The sequence below is a fragment of the Homarus americanus genome, unplaced genomic scaffold, assembly GCF_018991925.1.
Source record: "Homarus americanus isolate GMGI-L3 unplaced genomic scaffold, GMGI_Hamer_2.0 scaffold24260, whole genome shotgun sequence".
NCBI classification, from domain to species: Eukaryota; Metazoa; Arthropoda; class Malacostraca; order Decapoda; family Nephropidae; genus Homarus; species Homarus americanus.
In genome coordinates, this window is record NW_024721079.1 from 6,696,992 (window position 1) to 6,712,536 (window position 15,545).

At 35.9% G+C, this 15,545-nt stretch overlaps 1 protein-coding gene across 1 annotated transcript in view; it reads right to left on the reverse strand.

The window, feature by feature from the left end:
• Positions 1 to 4,749: 4,749 nt before the first annotated feature.
• The window catches only part of LOC121861501 (DNA damage-binding protein 1-like), a 61,784-nt gene continuing 50,988 nt past the window's right edge, over positions 4,750 to 15,545 (reverse strand). The window contains exons 22-24 of the mRNA XM_042359299.1: positions 11,317 to 11,434; positions 9,277 to 9,385; positions 4,750 to 8,073 (exon numbers count right to left, since the gene is read on the reverse strand). Of these exons, the coding sequence (XP_042215233.1) occupies positions 7,990 to 8,073; positions 9,277 to 9,385; positions 11,317 to 11,434 (311 nt within the window). The 3' untranslated portion in view covers positions 4,750 to 7,989. The remainder of the gene's footprint in view (positions 8,074 to 9,276; positions 9,386 to 11,316; positions 11,435 to 15,545) is intronic.

Consider the following 15,545-nt stretch of genomic DNA (forward strand, 5'->3'; position numbering starts at 1 on the left):
GCTAGTCTTTTTAATGGTCTCCTCCAACTCTTGGTATATAGAATTAAAACTTGCTAGTCTTTTTAATGGTCTCCTCCAACTCTTGGTATACTGCCCATTCTGGGGTCACTAATCCTAAGGGGATAACTTACATCTACTCTTAACTTTAAGGTCGCTGCCACCAGACCTCCTGGACAGTATGTAGCTTGAGTAGGTAGCTGGCAGAGCAAGCCAGGCACTGGGTGTGTTTTTGATTGATCAAATCGAGAGTGGAAAGAAGGATGAAACATCATTCATGACTTAACTAATTTATTTCCTAATAAAAAAAATATTGCATTCAGTCACAATACAAAAATAGCTGACCTTTATCAAAATAAATACTATTAGGGTCATTACACTTCACCCCAATACACGACCTTCTCCAAATGAACTAATTAAAATCTTCATTCTTCATAACAAATCTCCTTACCTTGGTCATTATTTCTTACCATATCACCCAAAAACATCAGATAGCACCAACATTTACATAGCACCATACTCTGTATATCAGGTACACTCCACACCTACAAGTATGGAACCCCTTGGTATTATCCAGGTGCACATGATAAGTACCCCGCTCACACTCTACTCTTGCTAGGAAGATGGGATACTTCCCAGGTAATCATACCAGGACTATTCCAGCGTCCGGTATCATGGGGTAAGCTTAAGTGGCAACCGAGAAGCATCTCATATAAGACAATGCTTGTCTTCTGTCCTGGATGTTGATATGTGGGATGTGGGGAGGTTGCGTGGTGGCCAGCAGCGTTCCCCACAGTAACACGTGGGTGCCTCAAGTTAGGTCGGTGATGGCTGGGCCGAGCATTCCTCCAACTTCACTGGGGACTCTACCTACGCTCTCGGCGTACACCTGCTGGAGACAGCGCCAGGACTGATACTATGGCGTGGCGTCTCACCCTCCCTAGGCCTATAGGTGCTCTGCTCCATTGATGATGGAGCAGAGGGGTTTAGCTAGCTCTGGGGAGAACTCCTTGAAGAGTTTAATTTGTAAGTCAATGGGGGTGGTGGAGTGTTTTAACGTTAGTTTGTCCAGACATTTTGCTGCTTCAAATTCTTCTACTAAGTCAGTGCGAAAGGGGGCTGGCAGTAAAGCAGGGAGATTGGTTGTGTCAAGCTGAGGGAGCATCTGGCATATAGTAGCGAAATGGTTATTTGATGGCCAAGGAAGGGGAGGGGTGTGTCTTATTAAACTGTTTAGTCCAGAGTTCTTTAAGCTTACCATACCACGGACTGATTTGGTCTGCTTCAGGTGTTGCAATTTAGTTGGGTAGTGAGACTTCTTTGCAGTGCGTATTTCGCGGATGACTCGATTTGCGAAGGGACCTGTAGCGGTTGTGGTCATTCAGATAAAAGGCTCTGTCTCTCTGTTGCACAAGTCTTTTGATCCGAGGTGTGATACAGAGCAAGTCAGCTGGGCGAGATCTGACAGACTTCTCGGGGAAGAAGTGGTGGTGATGGTATAATTTATCCATTAGGTGTCCATGTCATCCACACTAAGTACTTCAGTCCAGGGATGGTGAACTAGACTGCCCAAAGAGACACACTGCAGAGTCAGTAATCGGCTTGTAGGTCTTGATGTCGGGTCTCTACTCGAGTGGAAGTGGAAGCTGGGGACCAGAGCACTGATAGGTGTATGCTACACCCGGTAGGAGGCATTGGTTGAGGTGGTTGGTACTGGTCCGCTAAGTCGGTGAAGATAGGTCAAGGGTATTTTGACCGTGTGTGGGGAAGTTCACAACTTGTGATAGTGACAGCTGGTCCTGGATATCAGTGGTGTCAATATTATAATCCCCGCATAATACTAACTTGGCACATAGGTACCTAACTCGGGGTGGTTGATATATCACTAAGATTTGTGTTTATCAGATAATATTACTGAGGATTTATTATTAAACTAACTTCACTTTCATAGTTTTATTATAAAAAGTTTACAAGTAAAACAGGATAATGGTTTCATCTGCAACTATAATAAGTATCATGTTTTCCTCTTTATATGCAATGCAACTTTCCCTATCTTAAAAAAAAAAATAAAAAAATATACTACAGTACTTATAAGATCAGATTCCTCATTAATATTATATCTGAAACTGATCAGTCATAAAGACAATCCAAAGCAGTGACACAGCCAAATGTTACACATATACCACTAGTACTTTCAGCAAACAAATTCTTAGTGAGCAAAACAAAAACCCAGTTTATTAGTAACACAAAATATTGCATGTTCCTGCAGGGCCACATATCAAAAAAAGTTGGAGAGGAAAGCTAAAAAAAAATATATATATATATATATATATATATATATATAACATATATATATATATATATATATATATACATACATATATATATACATATATATATATACATATATATATATATATATATATACATATATATATATATGTATAATATATATATAATATATATATATATAATATATATAATAATACATATATATATAATAATAATAATAATAAATAATAATAATATGCGTAGATAATAATATATATATATGTATAATAATAATAATATCATGTAATAATATATATATCATTATTATGTATAATATAATAATATATTAATAATAATAATAATATAATAATACATCATCTATTATATAATAATACGCTCTATACAATAATATTAATGTATATACAATATTAATATTATAATAATAATAATAATAATAATACGTAATATTATTAATAATAATAATAATAATATATGCATTTAATAATAATAATATTATGTATGTATATATAATAATAATATCATGTATAATATATATATAATATATATATATATATTATATATATAATATGTATATATTAATACATATATATATATATTAATAATAATATATATATATGCATACATATAATAATATATATATAATAATAATAATAATAATAATAATAATAATAATAATATATATCTTCCAAATATATATTTATATATTATATATATATAATATATATAATATATATATATATGCATATTATATATATATACATCATACTACATATATATATATATATATATATATATACATACATATATATAATATATACATATATATATATATATATATATATATACATATATATATATATATATACATATATATATATAATATATATATATATATATACATACATATATATATATATATATACATATATATATACATACATATATATATATATATATAATATATATACATATATATATATATATATATATATATATATATATACATATACATAATATATATATATATATATATAATATATATATATATATATATATATATATATGTAATATATATTATATAAATGATATATATGTAATATATAATAATTAATATGTATATTATATAATAATATGTAATATGTATTAAATTATTAATGAATATGTATGTAATATAATAGTAATATGTAATAATAATAATAATAATATAATATGTAATATAATATGTAATATGTAATAAAAAATAATAATAATATTAATAATAATAATATATAATAATATTATTAATATGTAATATATATAATAATAATATATGTATATAATAATAATAATACATTACATAATATATAATATATTAATAATATAATAATATATATATATATATATATATAAATACACACAAACGTATATATATGTATGTATATATATATATATATTAATAATATATACATAAATATATATATATATATATATATATAAATAATATATATATATATATATATATATATATATATATATATATATATATATATATATATATATATATATGGGTTATCAGAAATGAGTAAATTTTCATATGCCCATCAATGTTATGCATGTAATGTATGTTAACAAATCTTACATACTCTTGTATTAAAAGTTACTGAAGTCCACATTTAAACTGTCTTAAGCTTGGATTCCATTTACGCGGTAGTGGAAGCGTTAGCGCCAAAAATACATCATATTGAAATGTACCCAGTGGTTTCCATTGACACGCTTGCATTAGCGTAATGCAATGGCAGTATATTTCAATCGGTCCTTGCAACGATTGAAAATGTAACTGCACGGAAACAGGAGAGACTACCACACTGTGACGTCACTATCCCTGTGTTTGCTCACCTCACTCAGCAAAATGCCTCGAGGAAAAAAAGTTTTGTCAAGGATATTCAATCTCCCTGTATCAGGTTCTCCACACACAAATTCGACAATTTAAACTGTGATATGAGCATAAAGGCAGCAGTGAAATTAAGAGATAATAGCGAGGACTAATAGGTCACACTTTATAGCCTAACAAGTGATAGATGTAGTATTATACACTTTCAGACCTCCCCCTTCACAAGGTTCTCCCATACATCAGACAATGTATTTAGTAATCCAATAATAACCAAACATTATTATTTCTTATCACCAGAGTATTGTAGGCTCCATATATGGTCCGTTTCAGCAGCAATCTGTGATCCCACCATCTACGTTTCCTTTTGATTTACGCATGATATACCGTAATACAAACCCAGGATGTTTAATAGCAAATCGTCTTGTTCATATAATGCTTGTAACTTCAATGAACTAGGAGCCATCTTCCCTGTCTTGTTTCCGCTAACAGAAAGACAACTGCATGCAAATGGAAACAGGTGTCCACATTTCAGGGTAATTTCATGCAAACGCATATATGGAATCATAGCTGTACAGTAAATGTTTATCCACTCTTGCTATAAATAATTTATTCATACACAATACATGCCCACACACACACATCAAAGACCATTTTAATCAAAATGCAGTATATGCATGAGCATGCACTCGCTCATTCCTACACAAACAAAAATGACAGACACAATATACACAGGACGTCAGTGGTCACATATAAGAATCACTGTTGCATTTCATCACAAAGCATATTTATATAACAACTTCAAAAAATGAGTGTAACCACCATCATATTCTCTTTAGTAGTGTAGGTAATAAAGGGTGAGTATAGTAATAAGCTATGGGGGAAAAAATTCTACCTTATTGTATTTTGGATATTCTCTTTTCATACTATAAAAAAATTCATGGCTGAGGTAAATTTCTGGCTGTCTGATCACCCTTCAGCAATCAACAAAGTATGAAGTTGCAGATCAAGAGCTACCATATTTCAGCTATGAGGACTAAGAATATACTTCAAATGACTGGCTGAGAGCAATGTTAAAAACACTGAGATCTTGCTTGGTTTATGTGTTGCAGCAAAAGATGGCACTGACAAATGCCTTGCACGTGCATTGCAATGATTCGTAACTTGACATACCCCAAGCCTGGTAAGCATCAACAGAAAATAAGTATAATATATAGTTCAGATCATAGACAACATATGCTAGTTGATCTTCTTCCCTTGATGATATTAGCTAGCTACCATGTATTTCTAATTACTATTAACAGTAATACCTCTGTTAGGCAGAACTCTTCAAAACCCAGAATTGAAATTTGCCTGAAAATTTTACAGAAAAAATTCTCTAAATTCCGGGTCTATGAACGAGTTTCTTAAGTTGAAAATCAGGCGCATTTTCTTTCTGGAAACTCCTTTTTTTCTGGGTCTGGGAGCAAATTCTGAGGCTGAAAATCAGGTGCATTTTCTGAAATTTCTGGAAACTGATTTTCTTCCCAGTTCTGGGAGCAAATTCAGATGATGAAATACAGTAATGCACAATTTCCGGAAAATTCTGAGAAACTTTCCCAGTACCCAGAAAAACTTTGGGGATGTGGGATTTTTCCTGGTTTGAGTGCTGCCATGTCTGGTCAGTTATTTGGTATAGATATACAGTAGTGCACTAAGGTGGTAAAATTTGTTATTCGTGGTTTTGCCAATTCGCGCCATTTCTTGGTACCTATCCCTCACTAATGGCAAGGGTCTACTGTATTTACATTGCCAGCTTCACAAGTACAGTACTATAATATTATTATTAATGCATTATTATTATGTACTTATACTTCAAGAAAAGATCTGTTGGATTCTGAATACTGTTCTGTGAACAGGTTAGTTTTGTGGTTGCTAAATATCCTGTGCATATATGACCATCTTGTGAGGTATGAAGGCAGCATAAAGGGAGTTTTTTTTTCTTGTGGGAAGTTGGAACTTCGAAGGGTGCTAATATTAACAGAAACCAGATTAACAAGGCAAGTTATTCTGTAAATTTGGGAAATCTTGGAAAGGCAAATTATGTTAAAAAATACGTACACCCAATTTCAGTCTGAAGTAATGACACTCGTATTGGTAGTGTGGTAGATATAATCAAGATTCTCTACAACCAATTTTAATGTTGAGGTTTGTTAAATAAAAGGCACCTGACCACAAAATTCAAAGGCATACTAATATTTATATACTGGTAATGCAATTTATATGCGCCATGTCTGTTCAAAAAGTATTATTTCTGAAGCCTCTGTACTATGGCTGGAAAGCATAATGTATACATCATGCTCCAGAACCCAGGCTGCAATACAAGGCCAAGTTACTCTTATCTTATCAACCCTGCATCTATGCTTTTACGATATTTTACATAATTTTCTTTCCTGTAAAGATATGTCACAAGTAGCACTAATTTTGGTAATGCCTCAGATTATGTGACCACTGGAATGAATCTGTCAGCAATTAGGCACACACATGCACACTCGTTAACATTAACTTACACATACACACTATAATAATAGTAGTAGTAATTAAAATAATAATTTATGAGTCTTGGAGTTTGCTTCAAGCATGATTGCACAGTAAAAATGTTGTGTACGACATGTGAATATCCCTGGTGTTGCTGGTACATGAGAGATAAAACATGGTTTCTGTGCTGAAAATGGCTAACATATATTATAACTTACCCTGTATTAAATTAACATGATTGATGTTGGCCAAAGCTTTTTCAGTTTATAAAGGCCACAAGAAAATTTATATATTGCATTACAAATAATCAGTAGTTGTTGCTACTTACTAATTGCTCGGTTTTAATTTAAATTATTCTGTTGGAAGCCAAAATATGTTTATAGCATATATTTAAGACACTCGGGAAACCCTTCATGGGTGTGCTTAACCTCAATATGATCAATTGCGTGCTTAATGTGGCATATTAAATGCTGCAAACTGTCTTCAATTAAGCTGTTTCAAACTGACTAGCTGACTGTGAACTACAGCAATAAATATCCTAAGTACCTCCTGGGAAACATCTGAGTCACTTAAGTTTTACATTGTTTCAATGTGCATGTCATTTCATATACTGTATCTTCCAAGAGCTTTAAAATTTTACCACTACATTGGCTGTTACCTCCAGGTGATTTACAGTGGTGAAAAATTTGCTTGTAGCAAGTACTTGATGGTATTGCATTTGTCATTCCTTCATAAAGCCAAGCTTGAGATGAATCCAAATTACTGTATTCAGAAATATAAATAGGGAGGGGCACCATTTTTTTTTTCTTTGGAACTTGAGTCCATAGAAACCTGTTTAATACATACTGTACTTGATATTGTTCATTTTGTCAAATATGATTCCACTCATCAGCAACACTTTATAGATATTCCTAGATAAAAAAGATGTTAGATTAAACATACCTTAAATATTTTACTGTCAGTCCCATAATACAACTGCAGCAAATACTGGCATAAACTTTTCTATTATACCAAAAGATCAAACTCCAATTGCAGGATATACAGTACAGTATACTAAAGTGCTGCAACTAACAAGAATCATTTTTAATCAAGGATCTATTAACACTGGTTATGGGAGATACTTAGAGAACACATGGATCAGTGTACTCTTAATTAAAACAAACATTTACTCATAAGCTGAAAGTTTAATACTAGTTAACTTTGCTGTTGTTCCAAGATTCCTGTTGTCACTGATGAAAATCTAATGATTCATCTCTATCTTCTGAGGAGTTTGTAGTATTGAAAGTATAATTTATAATATCTTAACTTTTAAGTGTTCAGTGGATTCTAGTGAGCTCCTCCACAGTTTTAATAAGATCATCTGGAGTAGCTTCAGTCTTCATACCTGAACCATCATTGATCTGTAGAATGACAATATCATAAAAAATACAAAACAAAGCATTTCTAGGAAGGCAGTATGAATACTTATTAAACTTAAACATCCTTAATTGACAGTATTAAAAAGTGCTAAGTGCAGGTTATAATATTCAATAGTTTGTCATAACCAACTTATGTAATTTAAAAAAAATGCAGTAAAACATCACATATATGCAGTAATTATCTTTGTTGAAATTTTTTTTAGATTGTTCATGAATATGCACTTTGATTTTTTGGAAGGTATGTGAGAGTGAGATTCTGTACCTAATGACTTAACAGCATTCACATACTGTATATTCTTTCAAAAGTATGCACTGACTCAATTAATTGAAATAGAGACCGGGCCGACCCCCAAACTCCACTTTTTCAGACACAATACCTACGTTGTAGTAAAAATAACTTCTTAATTTTATGATGGCATGCACACACAATTAATAATTAAGAGAAATATCAATAATATTAGTTTTTTTTAACACTTACATTAGTAGAAAAGATGGCTGGGCACACGGGGATGGGGGGTTGGTTCCGAGGCAGAGGGCAGATTATTGGCCCTCACTTACATCAATTGTATCACTATCCACCACAGAGGCTTGCAAGGCCTCTTTGTCAAACCCCTCAAAGTCCATACAAGTCCATATCCTCACTATCATTATCACTATCACTGACTTGGGCCGGCTGTGGCGGATGAAGAACTAGGTAATGTTTTGATGACTGGGCGACCTTGTGCGCACCCTGCTCGCACCGCTCTCCGCGTAAAAGGGTACACACACCGCGGAAAGTGAGCATTCCGTGTTCGGCAGGGTACCGTAAACGTGGAAACGCGTAAAGTGGGACCGCGTAAAGCGAGGGTTGACTGTATATATATATATACATATATATCTTACAATTTATTGGACCTTATATTTTAAATATTTCATAACTACATGAACAACCTTGAAAACCTGCTTCCATTGGGACTGAGAGCCTATCAAATTTTATTCTTATTTTTTTGCCCCCTAGGCCCCGGTGTGGGGGTGATGACCTGTGACCGGGTGGGCTGTTCCCCATAAAAAAAATAAAAATAATAATTTTGAAATATTTGTTTAACAAAGCTGCACATAATGATACAAACAGGTAAAGAAAATTACATCATGGTGTACAGTACATATGCTATCTGTTATAAATGTTAAAGGTTTGCCTCCACTTACCATCAGTCCCTGGGCCACTTCCTTCATCTTTTCTGGGTTAAGGTCTAAGAAACTCTCAATCAGGTCCCCATCAATGAACCCTTCACACCGGTCAGTTTTACGCTCAGTGCTGTGAAAAACAAATCTTTCAGTAGGTACCGTAGAAAATTTTATTTGTATCCTATTCACATTATACTGTACTGTACTGTGTTTTCCACAACATTTATTTAGGCTTAACCAAATGTTAAAAACAAAAACAGAAAAGCTAACATGCTTTAAGCCTTTTCATGTAGTTTATAACGTGGAAAACCTCTTAGGGAGTTAAGTTTCTTTAGTCCCAGATCCTGATATGAGGAGTAGCTAGCAGAGTATAAACCAGGCCATTGTTACCCACAACCATTTTTGGTCATGAACAGCACAACACCTATTTACCACTAATTGAACCAGCGCTAAAAGGAGTCATTATACCATTATATATACGAAGATATGTTCCTACACTCATTACACTTACCTTACCTAAGAACAGCATATCTGGGTACAAGTAAACACATTATTATACATGTACACCTTTTAAAATATCCCATTCAACCAGGCACCAGCCGGTAAAGTAACACTGTCCTAGACTCCCAGGTAGGTGTTGATGGTAGGGTGGAGGCTACTTGGTAAGAGGTAGAGGAAAGGTTTTGTTACTGAATTCGGTAGCGTGACTGTTTCTCCATTGATAGAGGTAGAAGGGGAAACCTATAATGAGTGAGTTTGTGATAAAGAGTTGAGAGAGATTATGTGCTGGTTGCTCATGGTAATTGCTGCACTGCCAGGTCCGAGTGACCAGCTGATGTCTACAACCTCAATTTATACTTAACTGTATTTTTTTCTTTCAGCATTACTAAATAAATTTTCAGTACATCTACATCATAATAATACTTACTATAAAATGATTAAACAATGACAAATATGTGGCAGTCAGACAGCCTGGCACCAGCCATGCCACCACCTACCTTCATGGCTCACATGCATATACAGTACTGTACTGTACACACATATACTTGTACACAAACTTAGGCCTTCCATCTTCACTATATTTTTTTTTCTTACACCTGCCATAATTAAATGTATCTATAACATTATGGATTCATGTTATTATAAAAATGATAGCATGCTGTAAGAAAGAAATGCATCTGTCACTGGCCACCAGACAGATCACTGCTGACACAGCCCAGCAGACAATGTGTCTCCTTGTGCAGCCATCTCTTGAGATAGGGAAAACTACCGGTACAGTTTCATCAGCTGATTGATTGTCTTCATTAACATTTATTTATTAAAACTTTAAAAACTTATTTACTGAAACATACAGTAATAAAAATATATAAGGCTTTTTAAGAAGTGAAAAATTAGACATATTTCATGTTATTACACCAAAGGTGATGAAGATATGCTCTAATACCACAGGTATATCAGAAAAACAACCAGTGAGGAATCAAATAAAGTTATCAATTTTCAAGACACCACTTTTTCTCACTTCAACACTAATTCTAACATTTCTGAATACTTTAACAAATTATATACTCACTATGCATAAGGTATGCAAAGAAGAGCTGTGCAATGCACATTTTTTTCCATCTTTATATTTCTAGAATATTCTCTCAAGATCGAGATGCTGCCCTTAGACCAACCTTATGAGTACAGTACTTGGAATCACGGATAACAAGGACTTGGTATAGATAATGGCAAATAGATCCCTATCAACCCCTAGCTAAATCCAGAGACTTGACGTGACAAGTAATCATAACTCGGTACTGTATAAAGTACAGTATATCATAGAAAATAAAAATCTCATCTCTGTGTGGTTATTGGACCGAAATTGTAACTTTAGGGTTGTGAATCTATGGTGTTACCAACTGATCTAACTAAATGTATATTCTTTTCATTCAAAACTTTTTCCCCAACACTGCAATAGGAAAAGGTCTGAATGTTGGTGTTATTAGATTTTAATTTACAAAGAAGGTTTATGAGCAGATAAGAGAACTGAACAGTGCATCCTGATCCAAAATCGTGACTTACCTAAAACTTCTGTAGAAATCATGATCAATCTTTCCAACCGATTTGATAATACGAGCAAGTCGCTTCTGCATTTCCAAAAGCTGATTGTACAGTTCTAAATGCAGACTTGTTACCAGTCCTGCAAAAATTAAAAATAATTTTACTTCATTAGTTCACAGTTACAAGATTTTTAAGTTTGTAAATTAAACCCACATTAAAAGATGGGAACAAATATTTCAATAATACAATTTTGATGTTCATTCACATCATCTACAGCTGTAAGATAAAATGAGATGGCAAAGTATAACCTGAGATTATCTTGAATGACAATAATTTTGAGTTTTCTTCTAAACCTTGTATAATTGGATCTGGGTTGCAGGCACCTCGCTAACATTGAAATTTTGATATTTCTGAACCCTTAAATCCTGGGTGATGTTCCTGAACATTCACCTAGGTGACCCTGGGAGACGTTACTGAATGTTATTAATTTTTGTGGCATATTTTGAATGTTCTGGTTGGAGGAAATACTTTTTATGGGATATCTGTCTAATTGGCAACTACAATCGCATGTAATCTTTGTCTTGAGACTAGTGTCCCATGGTCAGTTACCTGCCAGTTATCGTGAGGGATGCTGGCCTTAGACATCTTGTGACCCACTTCACTCCTAAGCTCAAGCGAAGGTGTTCGCTTGACATTATGTACATTCAGGAGATTGGACAGTACCGTATACTCCTACTCTAGGTGTCGCTTACTCTCAGGGAAAACTCCCCAGTGTAGGGTGGAAAAATCCATTGTGACACAGATCCATTCACGAGGCACCTCACACACCCATATCATCTACATTTTGTTTTTTAAATACAGTATGCAACTCAAATTCGCAGATTTTTACTTCATGGATCTCGGTTATTCACGTATGACACCCCGGATGTACCCAAGAATGTCTGTGGGTAGTTTTAAAGTTGCCGGCATTTTTGTGGCTACGACAGGGAGCCATTCATTCTAGAGACAGTAATTTCCTTTACCTGTATTGAATATATGTGTGTGTGTGTACACACACACACATAAATAAGAATTGGAAAATCCTCTCACAAATAATCAGAAACAAATTTATTAAAAATGTAACAGACTACCCTCAAGTCATGCTTTATTACTTTACTAAGAGAGCAGACTTGAGGGTAGACTGTCACATTGTCAATAAATTTGTTTCTGATTATTTGTGAGAGGATTTCCCAATTATTACACACACACACAGACACACAATACTACAGGTAAAAGAAATAATTATCCTAAGGGCAAACATATTGTACTCCCCCCCCACGCACACGCACGCACGCACGCACGCACGCACACACACACACAACTGCCACTGCCGTTGGTAGCCGATCGCGTGACAAGTTTCTCTGACAAGCCTAGCCGTCTGGACTGTGCAGCGGGTCGGCCAACAGTGACGCTTACTTCCGGTGGACTCGTATATAAGCTCACAAGCCCCTCGTCCACGCCTTCGCTTCAGCCTCCCAGACACATACACTTCGCGTTCTTTGCCACTTGGCTTACATCTCAGAGTTCACCAGCCACAACGAGATCGCCGACACCTTCTCTCGTTGTATATCCAGCATTCTTCCCTCACCTCCACCCATGGATTACAGACAGCTCGCCGTAGCTCAAGAGAATGACAAAGACCTTACAGCATATAAGACATCTCCCTCAGGTCTCGCCCTCCAAAAACTTCCCGTTCCCGGCACAAACATCAAGTTGTGGTGCGACATGTCCGGTGGGCAGCCCAGCTCTTTTGTGCCTCACATCCACCGCCGCGCTATCTTCGACCGCATCCATGGTCTCAGCCACCCAGGTGTAGGGGCCTCCCAGCGCCTTCTCACGCAACGTGTCACCTGGCCCAGTATCAAGGCTGATACTTGGAAATGGGCTGCCCAGTGCCTGGCCTGCCAGTCCTCTAAGATACATCGACACACGTGCTCCCTTAGAAACCTTCCAGGTAGTGCAACTCAACATTGTGGGACCTCTTCCTCCATCCTGCGGCAACACCTACATCTTCACCTGCATTGACTGTTTCACCAGGTGGACAGAAGCCATTCCCATGTCTAATGCTACAGCAGTCAGCCATCCGCGCCTTCCTGTCTGGTTGGGTCTCCCGTTTCGGTCCTCCCACAACTGTCATCACTGACCGAGGAGTCCAGTGTGAGTCTCACCTCTGGCATAGTCTCCTGCAGTTCCTCGGCACTTCCAGACACCGCACTACTTCTTACCACCCTCAATCCAACGGCATGGTATAGTGGTTTCATCGTCAGCTGAAGGACGCCATCAAGGCACAGCACGGCCCCTACAGCTGGACGGATGTTCTACCCATAATGCTCCTTGGCATCCGCGTATCACACAAAGAAGACATGGACTGCAGCCCAGCGGATCTCGCCCTAGGCGAACCCCTTCGCCTACCCGAGGACTTCTCACCTACTCCTGACCTCGACCACTTCACTCCTGCTGCCCGTCACTACTTGCTGCAAACACTACAACAAGCAGTTTCTGCATTCAAAGCTCCTGCCCCATGCCAGCCTTCCCATCTCCCTGAACACATCCCTCCTCCACTACTCAACGCCGAGTATGTCTTTGTCAGGTGCGATGCTCACCGCAACCCACTTCAACGCCCCTACATTGGTGACCCCCGGAGTAACGCACTCACACAGGATGGATGACAAGCGGATCACTCTTCCAGTCTTCAGTCACAACATCGAAGACTGGCTAATCCACACAGAAACAAATACATATTCAGTAATAAACAATAATGAATCTTTTGTACATATTCTTAAAATAAATGACTACCGTATGTTTCCTTGAGTGCGCATGTATACATTGGCGTTTCACTATCAGTCTCACTTTTTCTTTAATATCAGTGGTTACTTCTACTGTACATTAAATAACATTAATTAAAACATACATATTTTTTACATTAATTTTACTACAACAACCAGGGTCTTACTTTCTTCAGTTTCAGATGGATAACTGAAATTATGGGTGTAAACACCGACAACAATGCTGTCTCTTATCCTCTTGTGTGTTTTAATATTCTATGTATTATTAATGAATTGTATTGTTCATTTCGATATAAAGATTAATTCAATCAAATACATATTCAGTAAAAACAATAATGAATCTTTTGTACACATTCTTAAAGATAAATGACGCAGTATCCTTAAATGCGCACGTATATGGTGGCGTTCCCAATCCATCTCTTTTTTTTGCCATTAGTGGTTAGCCAGGAATGTTTCCAGATGCTGGCAAAAGTTTTTCCCGAGTCTAAACAACACATCTAACATGGACGGACATAGAGCTGTACTGTATTGTATATTTACGCAAACACCACTGTACTCGTACACATAAAAGATATTGTAAATAAACAAAATATTGTATACCTGTACCACTACTGTACTGCATATACTACTGTACTCACCAGCAGATTGTCATTTATGAGATTGTGATGAAGGATGGCCAATCTTTATCCTGTATCATCTACAGCACTGTAGCAGGTGTTAATAACTGTCACTCTCCTTGCCCTCCATGAAGGAGATTGTACATGCATTTTATATGAATACATACACCTCTACACACTAGCCTACAGTTAGGGCAAACACTGTCCACTCTGCTGAATGTACAATACAGTAAATGTAACTGTAATCATTTTTTACATCTTAACAATGCTTTAACACTGTATTCTTGGCTGACTGTGTACTGTCACAGTAATGTACAGTACTGCACAATACAACTTGTACACAAAAGCAGTAGCAAGCAAGGGATCATCCTTGTACAATGGCAGCAGAATATGAAGTAAGTGCGTGAGCCTATGGCCTAAGTTACCCAAGCAGCTAACCCACCCGGGACCAGGGTAGCCAGATGGCCGTTTCCACGGCCAAATTTCTCTAATTAGGCCGTAAAAAACTTCGCCTGGCCGTGGAAAAAATGGATGGTTCACGGCCAAACTATTTGGCCGAATTTTGTAAAACACGTATTAATTCCTCATCTAGTGGATTTTGAAGAAAAGTCTGGCAGATTTTCAAATTTCACAATGAAAATGCTGGCTCAGTGACCTCACCTCTTCACATGTTTACGTGACCTACTGAGCTGACTGATCTTTCTAGTTACTACCTTAGTTGTTAGTTCTCATATTTGAGTTGTTCAGGCTGAACACATCCAGCATATGGGTTAAGCTTCAGAGCTTACAAAGCCATCTGAGTTACTTT